General features: G+C 47.4%; 4 protein-coding genes across 4 annotated transcripts; 3 read left to right on the forward strand and 1 right to left on the reverse strand.

Annotated features, from left to right (window-relative positions):
• Positions 1–387: 387 nt before the first annotated feature.
• On the reverse strand, positions 388–1,761 carry LOC128720160 (arrestin domain-containing protein 3-like). Its single transcript, XM_053813814.1, has 3 exons — positions 1,613–1,761; positions 598–1,542; positions 388–509 (listed from the first exon to the last, which is right to left on the reverse strand). The coding sequence occupies exons 1-3, from the start codon at positions 1,731–1,733 to the stop codon at positions 388–390; spliced, it is 1,188 nt and encodes a 395-aa protein (XP_053669789.1). The 5' UTR covers positions 1,734–1,761.
• Positions 1,762–3,221: 1,460 nt separating this feature from the next.
• LOC128730435 (arrestin domain-containing protein 2-like) lies at positions 3,222–5,520 on the forward strand. Its single transcript, XM_053823481.1, has 4 exons — positions 3,222–3,336; positions 3,561–3,704; positions 4,145–4,969; positions 5,040–5,520. The coding sequence occupies exons 1-4, from the start codon at positions 3,222–3,224 to the stop codon at positions 5,228–5,230; spliced, it is 1,275 nt and encodes a 424-aa protein (XP_053679456.1). The 3' UTR covers positions 5,231–5,520.
• A 2,905-nt stretch (positions 5,521–8,425) lies between these two features.
• On the forward strand, positions 8,426–11,323 carry LOC128730490 (alpha-(1,6)-fucosyltransferase). The gene is made up of 3 exons (XM_053823541.1): positions 8,426–9,522; positions 9,581–9,734; positions 9,816–11,323. Exons 1-3 carry the CDS (start codon positions 8,426–8,428, stop codon positions 10,302–10,304), a joined length of 1,740 nt encoding a protein of 579 aa, XP_053679516.1. The 3' UTR covers positions 10,305–11,323.
• Positions 11,324–11,603: 280 nt separating this feature from the next.
• On the forward strand, positions 11,604–12,328 carry LOC128732207 (biogenesis of lysosome-related organelles complex 1 subunit 1). Its single transcript, XM_053825378.1, has 4 exons — positions 11,604–11,664; positions 11,723–11,795; positions 11,879–12,011; positions 12,075–12,328. Exons 1-4 carry the CDS (start codon positions 11,604–11,606, stop codon positions 12,174–12,176), a joined length of 369 nt encoding a protein of 122 aa, XP_053681353.1. The 3' UTR covers positions 12,177–12,328.
• Positions 12,329–12,932: the final 604 nt, after the last annotated feature.

The following is a 12,932-nucleotide window of genomic DNA, read 5'->3' on the forward strand; positions in this document are numbered from 1 at the left end:
TTCTGAATGTCAACTGGGCAAAAGTCAAGTAAATGCCCCACTCTACACCAAAGTTTATGATGTTCATGCATACTAGGTTAGCTCGTGGTTGGATGTGCCATTTTTACTGATATAAATTTGACATTTCTCGGGTGTTGATCGAGCCCAAAGAATGCGATATGCTACAAATTCTAGAAACTCTGCTATGATATCTCGTGAAGAGTGTTCTTTCGGGTTTATTGTTCGGGTTTATTGGTTTATTGTAAACTCGATATATAAGTTCTGCAGAAAAATAATTATAGCTTTTATTTTTAGAACGTAAATACTTAATATTTTATTAACATTGAAACATGGACATTATTTGTTTGGTCACAGTAGCTCCAGTGATAAGTACAACTTCCACAGTTTCTACTCGTTGAAACGATAAACCATGTACTGTGGCGTGAAACGATTGCTGCCCGTATTTTCTTCGCCTTCCTCGAGAATGTTGGCTGGAGTTGCTCCAACGGCTTCTTCGTACGTAGGTGGTGCTGAAGTGATTAGAGTGAACAAATGAAAAAAAAAACTTACTTAAAACTCCCATAATAAATGCTAGTCTCGAGTTGGACCAGTCCTTACGCAGTTGGTCGGCATTCGGTTTGAGTTGATCGTACGGTATCGGTGGTGCTGATGCTTCTGCAACGGCCTGAGCTGACACCGACGGTACGGGAAATGCTTGCAGTTGATGGTTCATTATGCCCATCGTCGGAATCGCATGTGCCGCCAGCGGAACCGTACCGAGAGTTATCGGAATGCGAATTCGTGGATTGATGTTTGGTCCCGGTATCTTTCCCTCCACCTCCACCTCATACCCGAGCGTCAGCACCTGGCACTGACTACTGGTCGAGGGAAGGGCCGGTATCGGTATATGCTGATCCCAGGTACCCTGATCACCGGCGGCTACTCCTTGACAGCGTACCTCCGCCACAACTTCCGGCACCATTTTTACGCGACTATACGGTGTTTGGCTAATGTAGCACACGTTCTTCACCAGCTTCGTGCTGAACTCCTGCACCCGCCTTCGACTGCGGTTGGATGCCTCGATGTGTACCGCAATCGTTTGACCGGGCACGTACCCACTGATCGGTATCTGTGCGGAAATGTACAGTGGTTCGGAGGCGCAAGGACCACAGCAGAACACCTTCTGGATCTCGAGCTTGCATGGTACCGACAGCGAGAGCGCATTCTCGTTAAGATTCACGTGGCGTAGCACCGTAAAGCCGACCTTATACGTCGGGTCTATCTTCCACGGGCGATGAAGCACCACCCGGACCGTGTACCGTATGTGGCCATGCTGACCCTCGAACGAGGTGGGCAGGTTGGTGGGCAACTGACAACCGAATCGGTACGTATGCGTTCCGGGTGCAATATCGAACGCGGTACCTTCCGGTGAACCCTGCAGGTACGTGACGGTGTTGATGTAGTCCTGCCGCCCATGGTAGTACACCGTTCGGCGGGATTTTCCAGTACCGCTGCTTTCCGACCACTTGACCTCGGCGAATCCTTTAATCTGCAGGCTGACACCTGCCATGCAAGGAAGCAAGATGGCGGATGATTCACGCATCGCTTGACCTTCTCAACAGGCATGACCTACCTTTAACTTTGAACGTTTCCAGTACGCGCAGCTCGACGTGGCCGGACAGGTTCTGCCCGGGGAAGTAAACACCGCAAGGGTTATTATCAAACCGTATCTGACACACGCTAGCTTCCGGCATGCTACTTGGTGGAGAAGCTTCCTCGAAGGCAGGGATGGAGTAAGAGACTGAGAGAGAGAAAAAAAATGCAAACAACTATCGTGCCTGGTGTCCTGGTGGCTGAACACCTACGCGACTCTAATCGTACTGCCGGACGAGATCGCGTGTTACTCCCTGGGAAACCATGGCCTTTTTGCTGGAAGGTTTATCTACACGCGAGTTCGTCGATTTTCTAATGGATGTTGATAAGATAAGTAGATTGACACCACATCAATCGGTGCCATGTGCGGCCATGGACTCAGACGCCACCGTTTGCGGGCAGTGTGCATCGGCATTCCGTTCGAACCTAGGGACAACGTGCGGGTGCAGAATTGTCAGTTGGTTTTGAAGTGTTCCAGTACGGGAATGGGAAATTGTTTTCACCCACACCGGTGGCTATGGAGTGCGAGTGACTCATTACACGCTCTCTTAGGACTTTTGATTTGCGGTAGCAGTGTACCATAGTTGTCGCACATTTTTAATGCATGATTCATACGAGAATTCTTCCTGGTCATCTCTGTCACGCTAGGCGTTAGGTAATAATACACGAATGGATTTTTAAGTAGTTTGAAAAAAAAAATGTATCCATTAACAACTCATCATAGCATGCATGTCATAAAGTTCCAATTTTGTACGCATACACTGATCGGCGCTTGCGTATTTATCCGCATGCCTCAGACGCCACGAATGCGTTTTTTTTCTCATTCCGCAATCCGGGCAAAATGTTTCGAATAAACGAAGAAGAGTAAACATCGGTAAAACAGGCGCCGTATGGGCGGTGCCACATAAACAAAAACCCTTTACCGATGATACGGACCCACAGACCGAACCGCCCTTCAACAAGTGGAAATCTGCTGATATGTGATGTCGGCATGGCCACCCGTCAGAAACTCTCACGACCTCAGGCGACCGGCGAGGACTACGGATGTCTTCAAGGCAACAAGGGAGAGTGATCGGCAGAGCGGTGGATCTCTATGGTTTGGCGGATGGAAGCGCGCGTTCAACATCAACCGCAATCACAAAACTAGGGGTTGATCGTGAAGTCCGATCTCCCTCCCCACCATTTGGGTGGTTTTAAGACAATGGACCGATGGTGGAATTACGTACGAACGCACGCACGCTACGCATACATCGGTGGATGGTGAATTCGGCCGTTCAAATCACGAAATCAGACCAGCGCAATCCGCAGCTCCACCAATACCACGTCGAGTGCGGGACCGGATCGTTGTCATATCTCTTGGTTTATGTGACTCGTATCGGCTTTGGCGCGTGGAGTGGCACTGCACGAAGGCCACATGACGTCACACTCCCACCACACCTCGAAAAGCGCAGCTTCACGTTCCACGCGGTCTACTAAACCGCGTCAGTTACTAACTGACACCGTCGCGAACGCGACGATCGTGAGACCGACCGAAGTGGCGTGCTTTTGGTGCGTGTGTGTTGTGATCCCTAACACGAGCGAACGCGACCATGGGCGTGCAATGTGATATCCGTTTCACCAACAGCACTCACGGGACGTTTCTCAGCGGTCAGCGGCTGACCGGGAACGTCCAGCTAAAGCTAACGGAGCCGAAAAAGTTTAATGGTGCGCCATTTTGCCTTGTTTAAAGAATGCGCATAATGATTTAGTGATCGCGGTTTTTTTTCTTCTTGTTGTTGCTCCATCGCTTACGCCACCCAACCTTCACCGCGACGATACGATCGTCGTTGGTTGTTTGTGGCAACCGCGATCACGCAAACTGGTTCGCTGTTGGTTTTGAATGTGTGTATTTTTTTTCTGTTGTTTATCTCCAACTTTCCACATCGCAGAAATCAGTCTCCGGATCGTCGGTTACACCAATGTGCAGTGGTCTCAGAAGCGCGGCCAGGGCAGACGGCGCCGAACGGTGTACTTTTCCGCCAAACGCGATCACTTGTCATCGGTAAAGGTGCTGGTCCCGTCGCAGCAGGGTGGTAAGCCTCTAATGTAAGCGTTTTCATGGGGATTTTTTTTGCTGCTCCCGTTTGCTGTTCGTTAAATGGTGCAGATGAATGCGGGGCGATCAAACGATCGTTGCCTTTTTTCCCAACAGAGGGCGCTGCATGCGCAATGCGGTGGCTCGCTACCGTTTAAAAAAAATGATGTAACGGTTGACATAACCAATGTTTATTTCTACATATATGACACGTGTGCTTTCTACACGTGATTTCAAGAACACGTGTGATCAAGGAAATCCCCTTTTTTATTATTCCTTGCAATCATTGGTGATCTATATCAACATGATGTATTTAAAACCTTCCTTAAGTTGAGTTGGTTCAGCTTAATCCGGAGTTTTCGTGGCATTTGGAGGGGTGAACCAGTTAAGTGTGAAAACTCCCAATTGCTATATTTTGTTGCTACTCATCGTTGCTAGGAACTACGACAGAACTGCCTGCCGGAGAGCACGTTTACGAATTTGCTTGCGACCTGCCCGCTAACTTGCCGACATCTTTCGAGGGTTCGTATGGACAATGCCGCTATACAGCCCAGGTGGTTATGGATCGGCCCTGGAAGTTCAACTTGACGTACAAGGTTGGCTTCACCGTCATTAAACCGCTCGATCTGAACACGGTCTCACCTGCGATTCGCATGCCAGCCCGGATGGAAGATGCCCGCGTATTCTGTTGTGGATTGTGGCGCACGAAACCTCTGTTTGTACGCGTGACCGTTCCCTGCACTGGGTATGTGCCCGGTCAGGCCATTCCACTAACGATTGACCTGAACAACCAATCCTCGCGCATGATTGAGGGTGTAAACATGAAGCTGCTGCAGGAGGTGACGTACAACGTGGAGTTTCCGGAAAAGAAAACGCGCCAGGAAGTGCACACCGTCGTGAAGCACATCGGAGAAGGTGTTGCCGGTGAAACGCAGCGGAAGTACGAACAGCGGTTAGTGGTACCGACTGTAGCACCAACGTGTGCCGGTCTGAATCTTATCAACGTATCCTACCGGTTGCACATGACCGTACGAGTAGAAGGGTGCGGAATGGATCCGGTACTAGAGATCCCGCTGACCATCGGAACGATCCCTCTACTGTCCTATCAACCACCAAGCAACCCTGCAGGTGCAGTAGCATCCACTAGTGGAAATGTCGGATTTAGTTTCGGTACCGTGCAGGATCAGCTGCCAACTTCTTCTACGGGCACGGAGAGAACTGGAGGTATCGAACGCGAAGGCACACTCCCGCCAGAGTATCTGCGTAAGTAGATTACCCTAGAACCAGGGAATGTTGGGAAAGAAGCTCATGCTTCCACTGTCTCCTTTTGTAGCTCCACCGACTTACGAGGAAGCGATGAACGCTGCCGCAGTAGTTATAACCGACGATTCGGATACGAATGCAATCGGTACCAAACCCTATGTTCCGCTCTATCCATCGTACAACTTCAACAATGTTCAGTGGCCTCCTCTTCCGCCGTTAGCACAGCAACCCTCACCCGCACCGTTGCCGCCAAAACAGTAATCTACGAAATTCTCCTCAAAAATCTCTTAGGGTGTGCGGGTTGGGAGAACCTCGCTCTCAAAGCGAATGAAAAGGATCCTGAAATGATCATCATTCTGTTGTGGAACACTCTTTGTTAATGTTTTCACATTCGTGCTTTTAACAATTACAGCATTTACATTATTCCATACCCGTGCGGTGTATATTTTGACTCTCTTTCTATGTTCTTTTTATGTGGTGTATATAATTTAAAAAAAAGTGTCGTTCCACTGCGAGTGACTTTGTGCAGTGGTAATACAAAATGTACTTAATGTGTATGAAAACATGGGTCTGCCTAATGATGATCAATTCTTCTCATCCGAATGGGGTTGCGTGGTGCGGAGTACAGCTCATTAAAAAGGGTGGTACGTCCTTCTGTGTGCGATTTTACTTGCAACAGCCCTCTTTGGCGCCATCCTTGCATGGGCAGGTACAACGTGACTCGCAGCCACATCCACTACCACAACTCGAGCTGGTGCACTTGCAATCTAGAAAAAAAAATCGATCAAAAATGTGCCGATGAACCAATGGATTTAGTATGAAGCATGAAATTAATCACAGGAAGCTTGCGCTTTGATTTACTCACCAGCAACACACGTTTTGCAGGGCATCTTGTATCGATTTTGTGGTTGGTTTTTAACCGCTAATGTCGCGAAGCACACTGTTTTCTCACTTAGCACTCGTGGGAACAATGTTCGTTAGGATAGTTTGCCGTTTGATAGATTGTGCCTTCTGGTTCCCACACACCCTGCTTATATCCTCAACCATTCCAATACACCGTGTGCAACATCTGCGCTTTTGATTCTCGCGTATGGCCACGCACAATTCACCTTGTTGACGTGCGGACACAATAATACGTTGGTGTTGAGTGCAAACCGCGAACTCAATGAGTCAAGTGTCGATGGCGTCGTTGACCGGTTTTTTTTGTTTCGTTTTCGCTTGGCTGCAAGTGATAAGATACATGCTGAAATGCTTCTACACGTGTCTTTTATGCGTGCTTTTGGTTTAGTGTTTACGAGGCGTGAATATACGAGAAAAAAAAATCAATTGTTCTCGGTAGCATAAAATTGTACCATAAAAGGGGGATTTGGGGCCAACGGCTTTGGCGCATATCATGGTAGAAATAGCTACGTCGCGTTTGTTCGCGTCACCATTTCGCGAGACGGTGGCATCAGCGATAAACCGAGGACAAACTAATGTCACCGGTGGCAACCGGTGGAGCGCAGGGAGTGGCGGGGAAAATCACCTAACAAATACATGATTTAAACGCTGTTTGCACACGACACTCTTTTGTTGTCACTGTCTCGCTGTTTATCGCACGCTGTCTCCGTTTCACAACGCGCCAATTGCAACCGGTGCGGAAGTGCACGCGAGCACGACGCTTTTCAAACGGCTCAATTGCTGCTCCGACCGGGCGACTGGGGGAGTATAAAAGTATGTACTCGTCTGGTTCAATCTCGTAGACTTTTGCGTCAAGCGAAGAGAGTGAGCATAGTAGCTTTTTTGTTGTTGTTGATCGTATTAGGATTTCGCGAGCAGTGTCGAGCGGGCGTTGCCACATCAAGAGAGCATAGATAACTGCCAAAGAAGGTGTTGATTTTCTCATTCGTATCCGAGTGGTCCCAGCGTGTGGAAGAAGCGAAAAGATGCCTTGCAAGTGTTGCGGAAATGGTAAGTAGATTTCTCAGGTGATGGGTTTTGCTTTCGTGCTACCATTGCAGGCCGGTCGATAACCTAACGGAACACGCTTTCGTTCGCAGATTGCAAATGCGCCGGCGGATGTGGTAGCGGAAAGCCCTGTGCTGCAGATTGCAAGTGTGCCTGTGCTACCGGTGGATGCAAGGAAAAATCGGGTGGATGCTGTGGCAAGTAAAAGCGAACCCGGCTGCTGGCGTGTACGAAATCTCCTTTGCCATCAAGGCAACAGCCGATTGCTCCTTCTAATGGCTGAATAAAGCATTTTATTTATTTCACCCTACGAGGCTGGCTTGTTGGTGTTTCTTTATATTCTGGGTCATATTTATTCAAATATCATAGACGATGGCTTTAGGCAAGGGAAAATACGCATTATTTTGCGAGATAGAAAACAACGCACATAGAATTATGTTTCGAGTCCGATTGTTCAACCCTAACCCGACTCGCAGTAATAAACGCACGTTGTCTTTTCTGTCTCGTTAATCTCGTGGCGGTTTGATCCGATTGTCAAAGCTCTGTGGAGAATCTAAATCGGTGTACACTGTGGCTGGAATCGTGCGTATTTTTACCATCCGCGGTCGGTGGCACGTACCGTAAATGGAATAGTTAATTATTTACATCTTGCACAGTGCTTTACTGCAGGCACCCAAGGGAAACGGGTGGTGGTGGTCTAGCAAACTGTGTTCGTATTTGTTTTCACCGCACCGCATCGCCTTTACGATTGTTCATTATCAAAACAAACCACCCGCGACACGGGGTTGCCCCGTCACACAGCAATCGCTAATCCACCTCCGCAAAAACATAGCGGAAATTTGCGTGACAAAAGGTTGCCAGCATTTGCCTCCATCGGGTCAATGAATGAAAGCGCATCCCCCGTGTCCGGTTAGCGCGTTGCTGGTGGACGTTATTCGTAAGGGTGTGAAAGTGCGCGGGATGGTTTAATACGGATGCTCATCATACGGATCATCAAAAGCGTGGAGGCCAACGGCAGAAAAAAAAACTCAACGCTAGTATGCGAACGTGGGATGCAACTAGCAGAACTACCAGAGTCGTGCCAGAAAGCATAGGATCGTAGCAACCCGCAGTGTTGAGGTGATACATGGTACACCTCCTTCTAGTTGTGAAATTACAGGCGATGGGCTTGCGTACTGCGTTAATTTATAAACATACGACTGAACCGCGGTGTTTGCATGAGATGGAAAAATACGATTCTAACAACTCGTCGCAAGGATTCTAACTCTGGTACGTAGAGCTGACGAAGGAAGAATAACACCGCAACGGACAGAACAACTAATGCGTGCCCTCCACGTCACCGTGGTTGATTAGGCGAGCATTATCTCCCATAACAAACGCCTTCCTAAACCTGTCCGACAAGTGGCTCGAGGCAGGGTTGCCGCAGTCGATAAAGGATTCAGATGTGTCTAGTGCATACTGTTGGCGAACAGATCGACTGAACAAGCGACGAAATACATTCCAGCAAACATGATTATCCGGCAGCTAATGGGGCTGAAACCGTGGGCCCGTGTGCTAGTGCCCTTCCTGTTCGTGTGGGTTCTATTTGTGCTAATATTCTACTCGAAGCTGAATACCACTGCGGCCGGCAGCTCGATCGGTGAAGACGATGATTCGCTCAAGCGGCTCGATAAGGCAGTCCAGCAACTAGAACACTCGAAACAGATAGACCACGAACTGCGAATGTTGGTCGACGAGTATTTGGCCGAAGCCGGGGCGTCGGCGGATCGGAAGCAACACTTCATTGACGAGCTAGGTAACAAACTCGACCAAGACGGGTTTGCGTTAGGGCGCCCGCGAAGCAGTCCGTCACTCGAGTACGAACAGCTCCGGAGGCGTGTCAAAACGAACACAGAGGAGCTGTGGAACTTTCTGCAATCTGAAGTGACGAAGGTGCAGAAACAGGCGCAACGTTCTGCGCCGGAGCTGGTGAAACCTCTGAACGCATTCCTCTCCCTGGCAGTGGAACACAAACGATCCCTTCTGACCGATATTGAGCGGACGCGTGTTGCCGATGGCTACGAGGGCTGGCGCCATCGAGAAGCGGCCGATCTTAGCGAGCTGGTTCAGAAGCGTCTGACACACCTCCAAAACCCGGAGAATTGCTCCACGGCACGGAAGTTGCTCTGCCGACTGAACAAAGGCTGCGGTTACGGTTGCCAGCTGCATCATGTCGTGTATTGCTTCATTATGGCGTACGCGACTGAGCGCACGCTGATACTGAAATCGAAGGGTTGGCGTTACCACAAAGCCGGCTGGGAGGAGGTCTTCCAACCGATCTCGGACACGTGTGTGGACTCGAACGGCGCATCTCATGCCAGCTGGCCGGGACAGGCAAACACCCAGGTTCTCACTCTGCCCATCATCGACTCTTTGAACCCGCGGCCCCCGTATCTGCCCCTGGCGATTCCGGCGGATTTGGCCCCGCGCTTGATGAAGCTACACGGTGATCCCATCGTGTGGTGGATCGGACAGTTTCTCAAGTACCTACTGAAGCCGACCGGTGAAACGAGGCAAATGCTAGAAAATGGCATCGAGCGGCTCGGTTTTAAAAAACCAATTGTTGGGTAAACTAAACCATCTCAACCATTTGCGCATTTGGTAATGGTGTCGTTTTGCTTGCAGAGTGCATGTACGACGCACGGACAAAGTAGGCACCGAAGCAGCGTTTCACGGTATAGACGAGTACATGACTGCCGTAGATGACTATTATAATCAGCTTGAACTGACTGAAAAAGTTGACAAACGGCGCGTGTTTGTAGCAAGTGATGACCCGAAGGTAAGGCATGGAGCAAGATCTGTTTTCGGATTCGAACGCTGGATACAATTGTTTGACGTGATTGCAATTTTTTGGTTTTAGGTAATTGAAGAAACGAAAAACAAATATCCTCACTACGAGGTGGTCGGTGATGCAAACGTGGCCAAAATGGCAGCCGTCTCTACGCGGTACACTGATTCGTCGCTGAATGGAATCATCCTGGACATACACCTGCTCTCTCTGAGTGACTATCTCGTGTGCACATTTAGCTCACAGGTGTGTCGTGTAGCTTACGAAATCATGCAGAGCATGTACCCGGACGCGTCAGGACGATTCCGCTCGTTGGATGACATCTACTATTACGGCGGGCAGAACTCGCACAATCGCGAGGTCGTTCTGCCGCACGATCCGAAGAGTCACGATGAAATTCAGCTTCGACCGGGCGACTTAGTCGGTGTCGCCGGCAACCACTGGAACGGATATTCGAAAGGAAAAAACATCCGCACCAATCAGGTTGGTCTGTTTCCGTCGTTCAAGGTGAACGATAGAATCGAAATTGTGGAACTGCCCACATACCCCGATGTTAAGTAGTCCTTCCGAAACGAAGGACGAAGGCTGATAGTGAGAGAACTGTAACGAAGGATCCTATTTGCGTTGTGTGTCCGTGGTCAATGTGTGCATGTGAATGTGTGCGTATGTGCGTTTGCGACTTGATTTGGAAGATTCGGAATGAATGGGTGATTTATTGTTTCGATCAGCAGAAATCCGTTTCTATCTGTTAATGTTGGAAACGGTTCCTCTGGGATCGATGGAACGAAAGTTGCTTTTGTTGTGTGATACTGAAACTATTGAATTTGTAGATCAATTGCCTGTTTTCCTTTCATTCTTATTTTATTAGTCGTCTCGGTGACCTACTAAAGTAATTGATTTTAAGTTCAACGATAACCAGTGGGTGAGTTTCCAATTTCCACGTTCATAGGAATTTTAAGCTCTTTACCAAGAGAACACGAGTCAATAAGAACAAACATAAAAACAAATTGCATATGGACACATACAAATTGAACAAAAGTACTTGATATTGGAAAAAAATAAATTCCTTTTGCTCACTGCATGCCTCACATCGGTTAAGTACGCTTTGTCAGCTGGGCTAAATTCATATGTTTCGTTCGCGTGTAGCCCTACATAAATGATAGTTAACGGATAAAAAGAGTGTATTAAAAAGAAATTATCGAACAAAATCTGCAATTCCACGAGATATGAGACAAAACAAATAAAACAAATAGAATAAGCGTAATCAGGAACGAAATACAAATCAAAGGAATTTTTTATAGACGAACCTAGGAAGGATAGCGAAGGGGTGATTTGAAAATGCAACTAAAATCGTGCTGAAGCGTTAATAATTATAATTCAAGCAAAACCGCTGGATTACGTACATCCGCCGAAAGGTCAGTAATTGCTGTAAACAGTCCATAAATCAAGTAAAAACATGCCAATGCCCTCAACGTGAACACCGATTGAAAGTATGATAAGCAATGTCTACTTCACTGAATAAGAAAGTAGGTTTATTTATGGTAAAAAGAAATAAACTGTGTTTTGCCAAGCAAAATTAACGTACCAGTAACGAAGTGTATCATTTTGCGCTTTGTTAATCGAGCATGTTAAAATTTGCGCCAATATTTTGATTTGCTGCTTTATATGCTTAGAGCTTTTCATTTGCGCTTAATCGTATCTAGATGAAAAACTATAGTCTATTTCGGTGACATCGCACGTGTATCCCTCCATTGATACTACGTTGTCAAAAGGGTGCATGTTTGTAAACAAAGGTAGAATAATTTTTGAAGTATCAAAAAGAGGGCTCTATTAGCAGCAGATCGGAAAAACAGCACAACTATGTTGTCGGCAATGATAAAGGACCACCAAGCCAAACAAGCTGCAAAAAAGGAAGATCAAGGTAGATCGAAAAAATGGCAAGTATAGGAGCTTGAACTGATTCCTATTTTTTTATCTAGAGCGCCGTCGGAAGGAAGCAATCATGTCTGCAAATGAGCTCACACAAAACCTGGTTGATCATCTCAACGTTGGGTATGTTGTCTTCGAAGCAAATAGCAATACCTATGTTCATTTTATAACACTTTTATCCATTTTTGGGTTCTTTCTCTCGCTAGTGTTGCCCAGGCGTATCTGAACCAGAAACGCTTGGATGCAGAAGCCAAACAGCTGCATGTTGGTGCCACGAACTTCGCTAAACAGACGTCCCAATGGCTTGCATTGATAGAGAATTTTAATGGCTCCTTGAAGGTTAGTTAGCTTTTCCTTATATGTAATTCTTACTTCGATATTGGCTTGTTTTTCCTTTACCAGGAAATCGGAGACGTCGAAAACTGGGCAAAAACTATTGAAAATGATATGAATGTCATAACAACTGCCCTGGAAATCGCCTATAAAACTAGCAGAGAAAAGTAATTTAGTTTGATAAATGTCTTCTATATGTATATTGTACTCGCTTGTATATGTTGCACGTTCCTGTCAGGAGAAACATTATTTAAGTGAACATTCCAAACCCATTGATCCCATTGATTCTTCTGATCTAGTGAAAATTAATATGCTCAACACGATCCTAGCGGAGCGAAACAACCGAATCGCGAAAACGCATTCTGGTGTATTTATTCCTGATATCCGAATGAATTTGTTTGCGTGGTAATACTTGAAACAATCTGCTTAGCTCTTAATATCATAAATATTGCGTCGCTCCCCGCTGTAGTTGCATGCGGGAGAGTATTGAACAGAGCACTATAACCATCCGTTGCAGTTAGCGCCCGATCTGACAGCATCCATGTCACTCGACACGGACCCAGACGTTACCATGTGCGTGCATGTGTGAAAACGAATGCCATAACAATAGGCGAGAGTGAGAGAGAACGCGTAAAAGTGCTCAGAAGCAAGGAGGTCGTGAGAAATCGTACATTCGAACGAAATAGGAGCTGCTGGTAAAATCAGCTAAATCAGCCTCCGAAATCCGTCAATCAGCATCAGATCCGTGGGCGATTGCATCGTGCGGTAACGCATTTCGTCGTGGCGCGTTCTCGTCATCGACGGGTGGGTGTGATTGTAGTTGCGTGTCCGAGTGTAGCGGGATGCGTAAGGCGAGAATTAAAAAAAAACAGCCAACGAAGGCTCTTACTCGGCGCTCGGTGCTGTGCTTGACTGAAACCCAGCAGC

Source organism: Anopheles nili, chromosome 2, assembly GCF_943737925.1.
Source record: "Anopheles nili chromosome 2, idAnoNiliSN_F5_01, whole genome shotgun sequence".
In the NCBI taxonomy this organism is placed as follows: domain Eukaryota; kingdom Metazoa; phylum Arthropoda; class Insecta; order Diptera; family Culicidae; genus Anopheles; species Anopheles nili.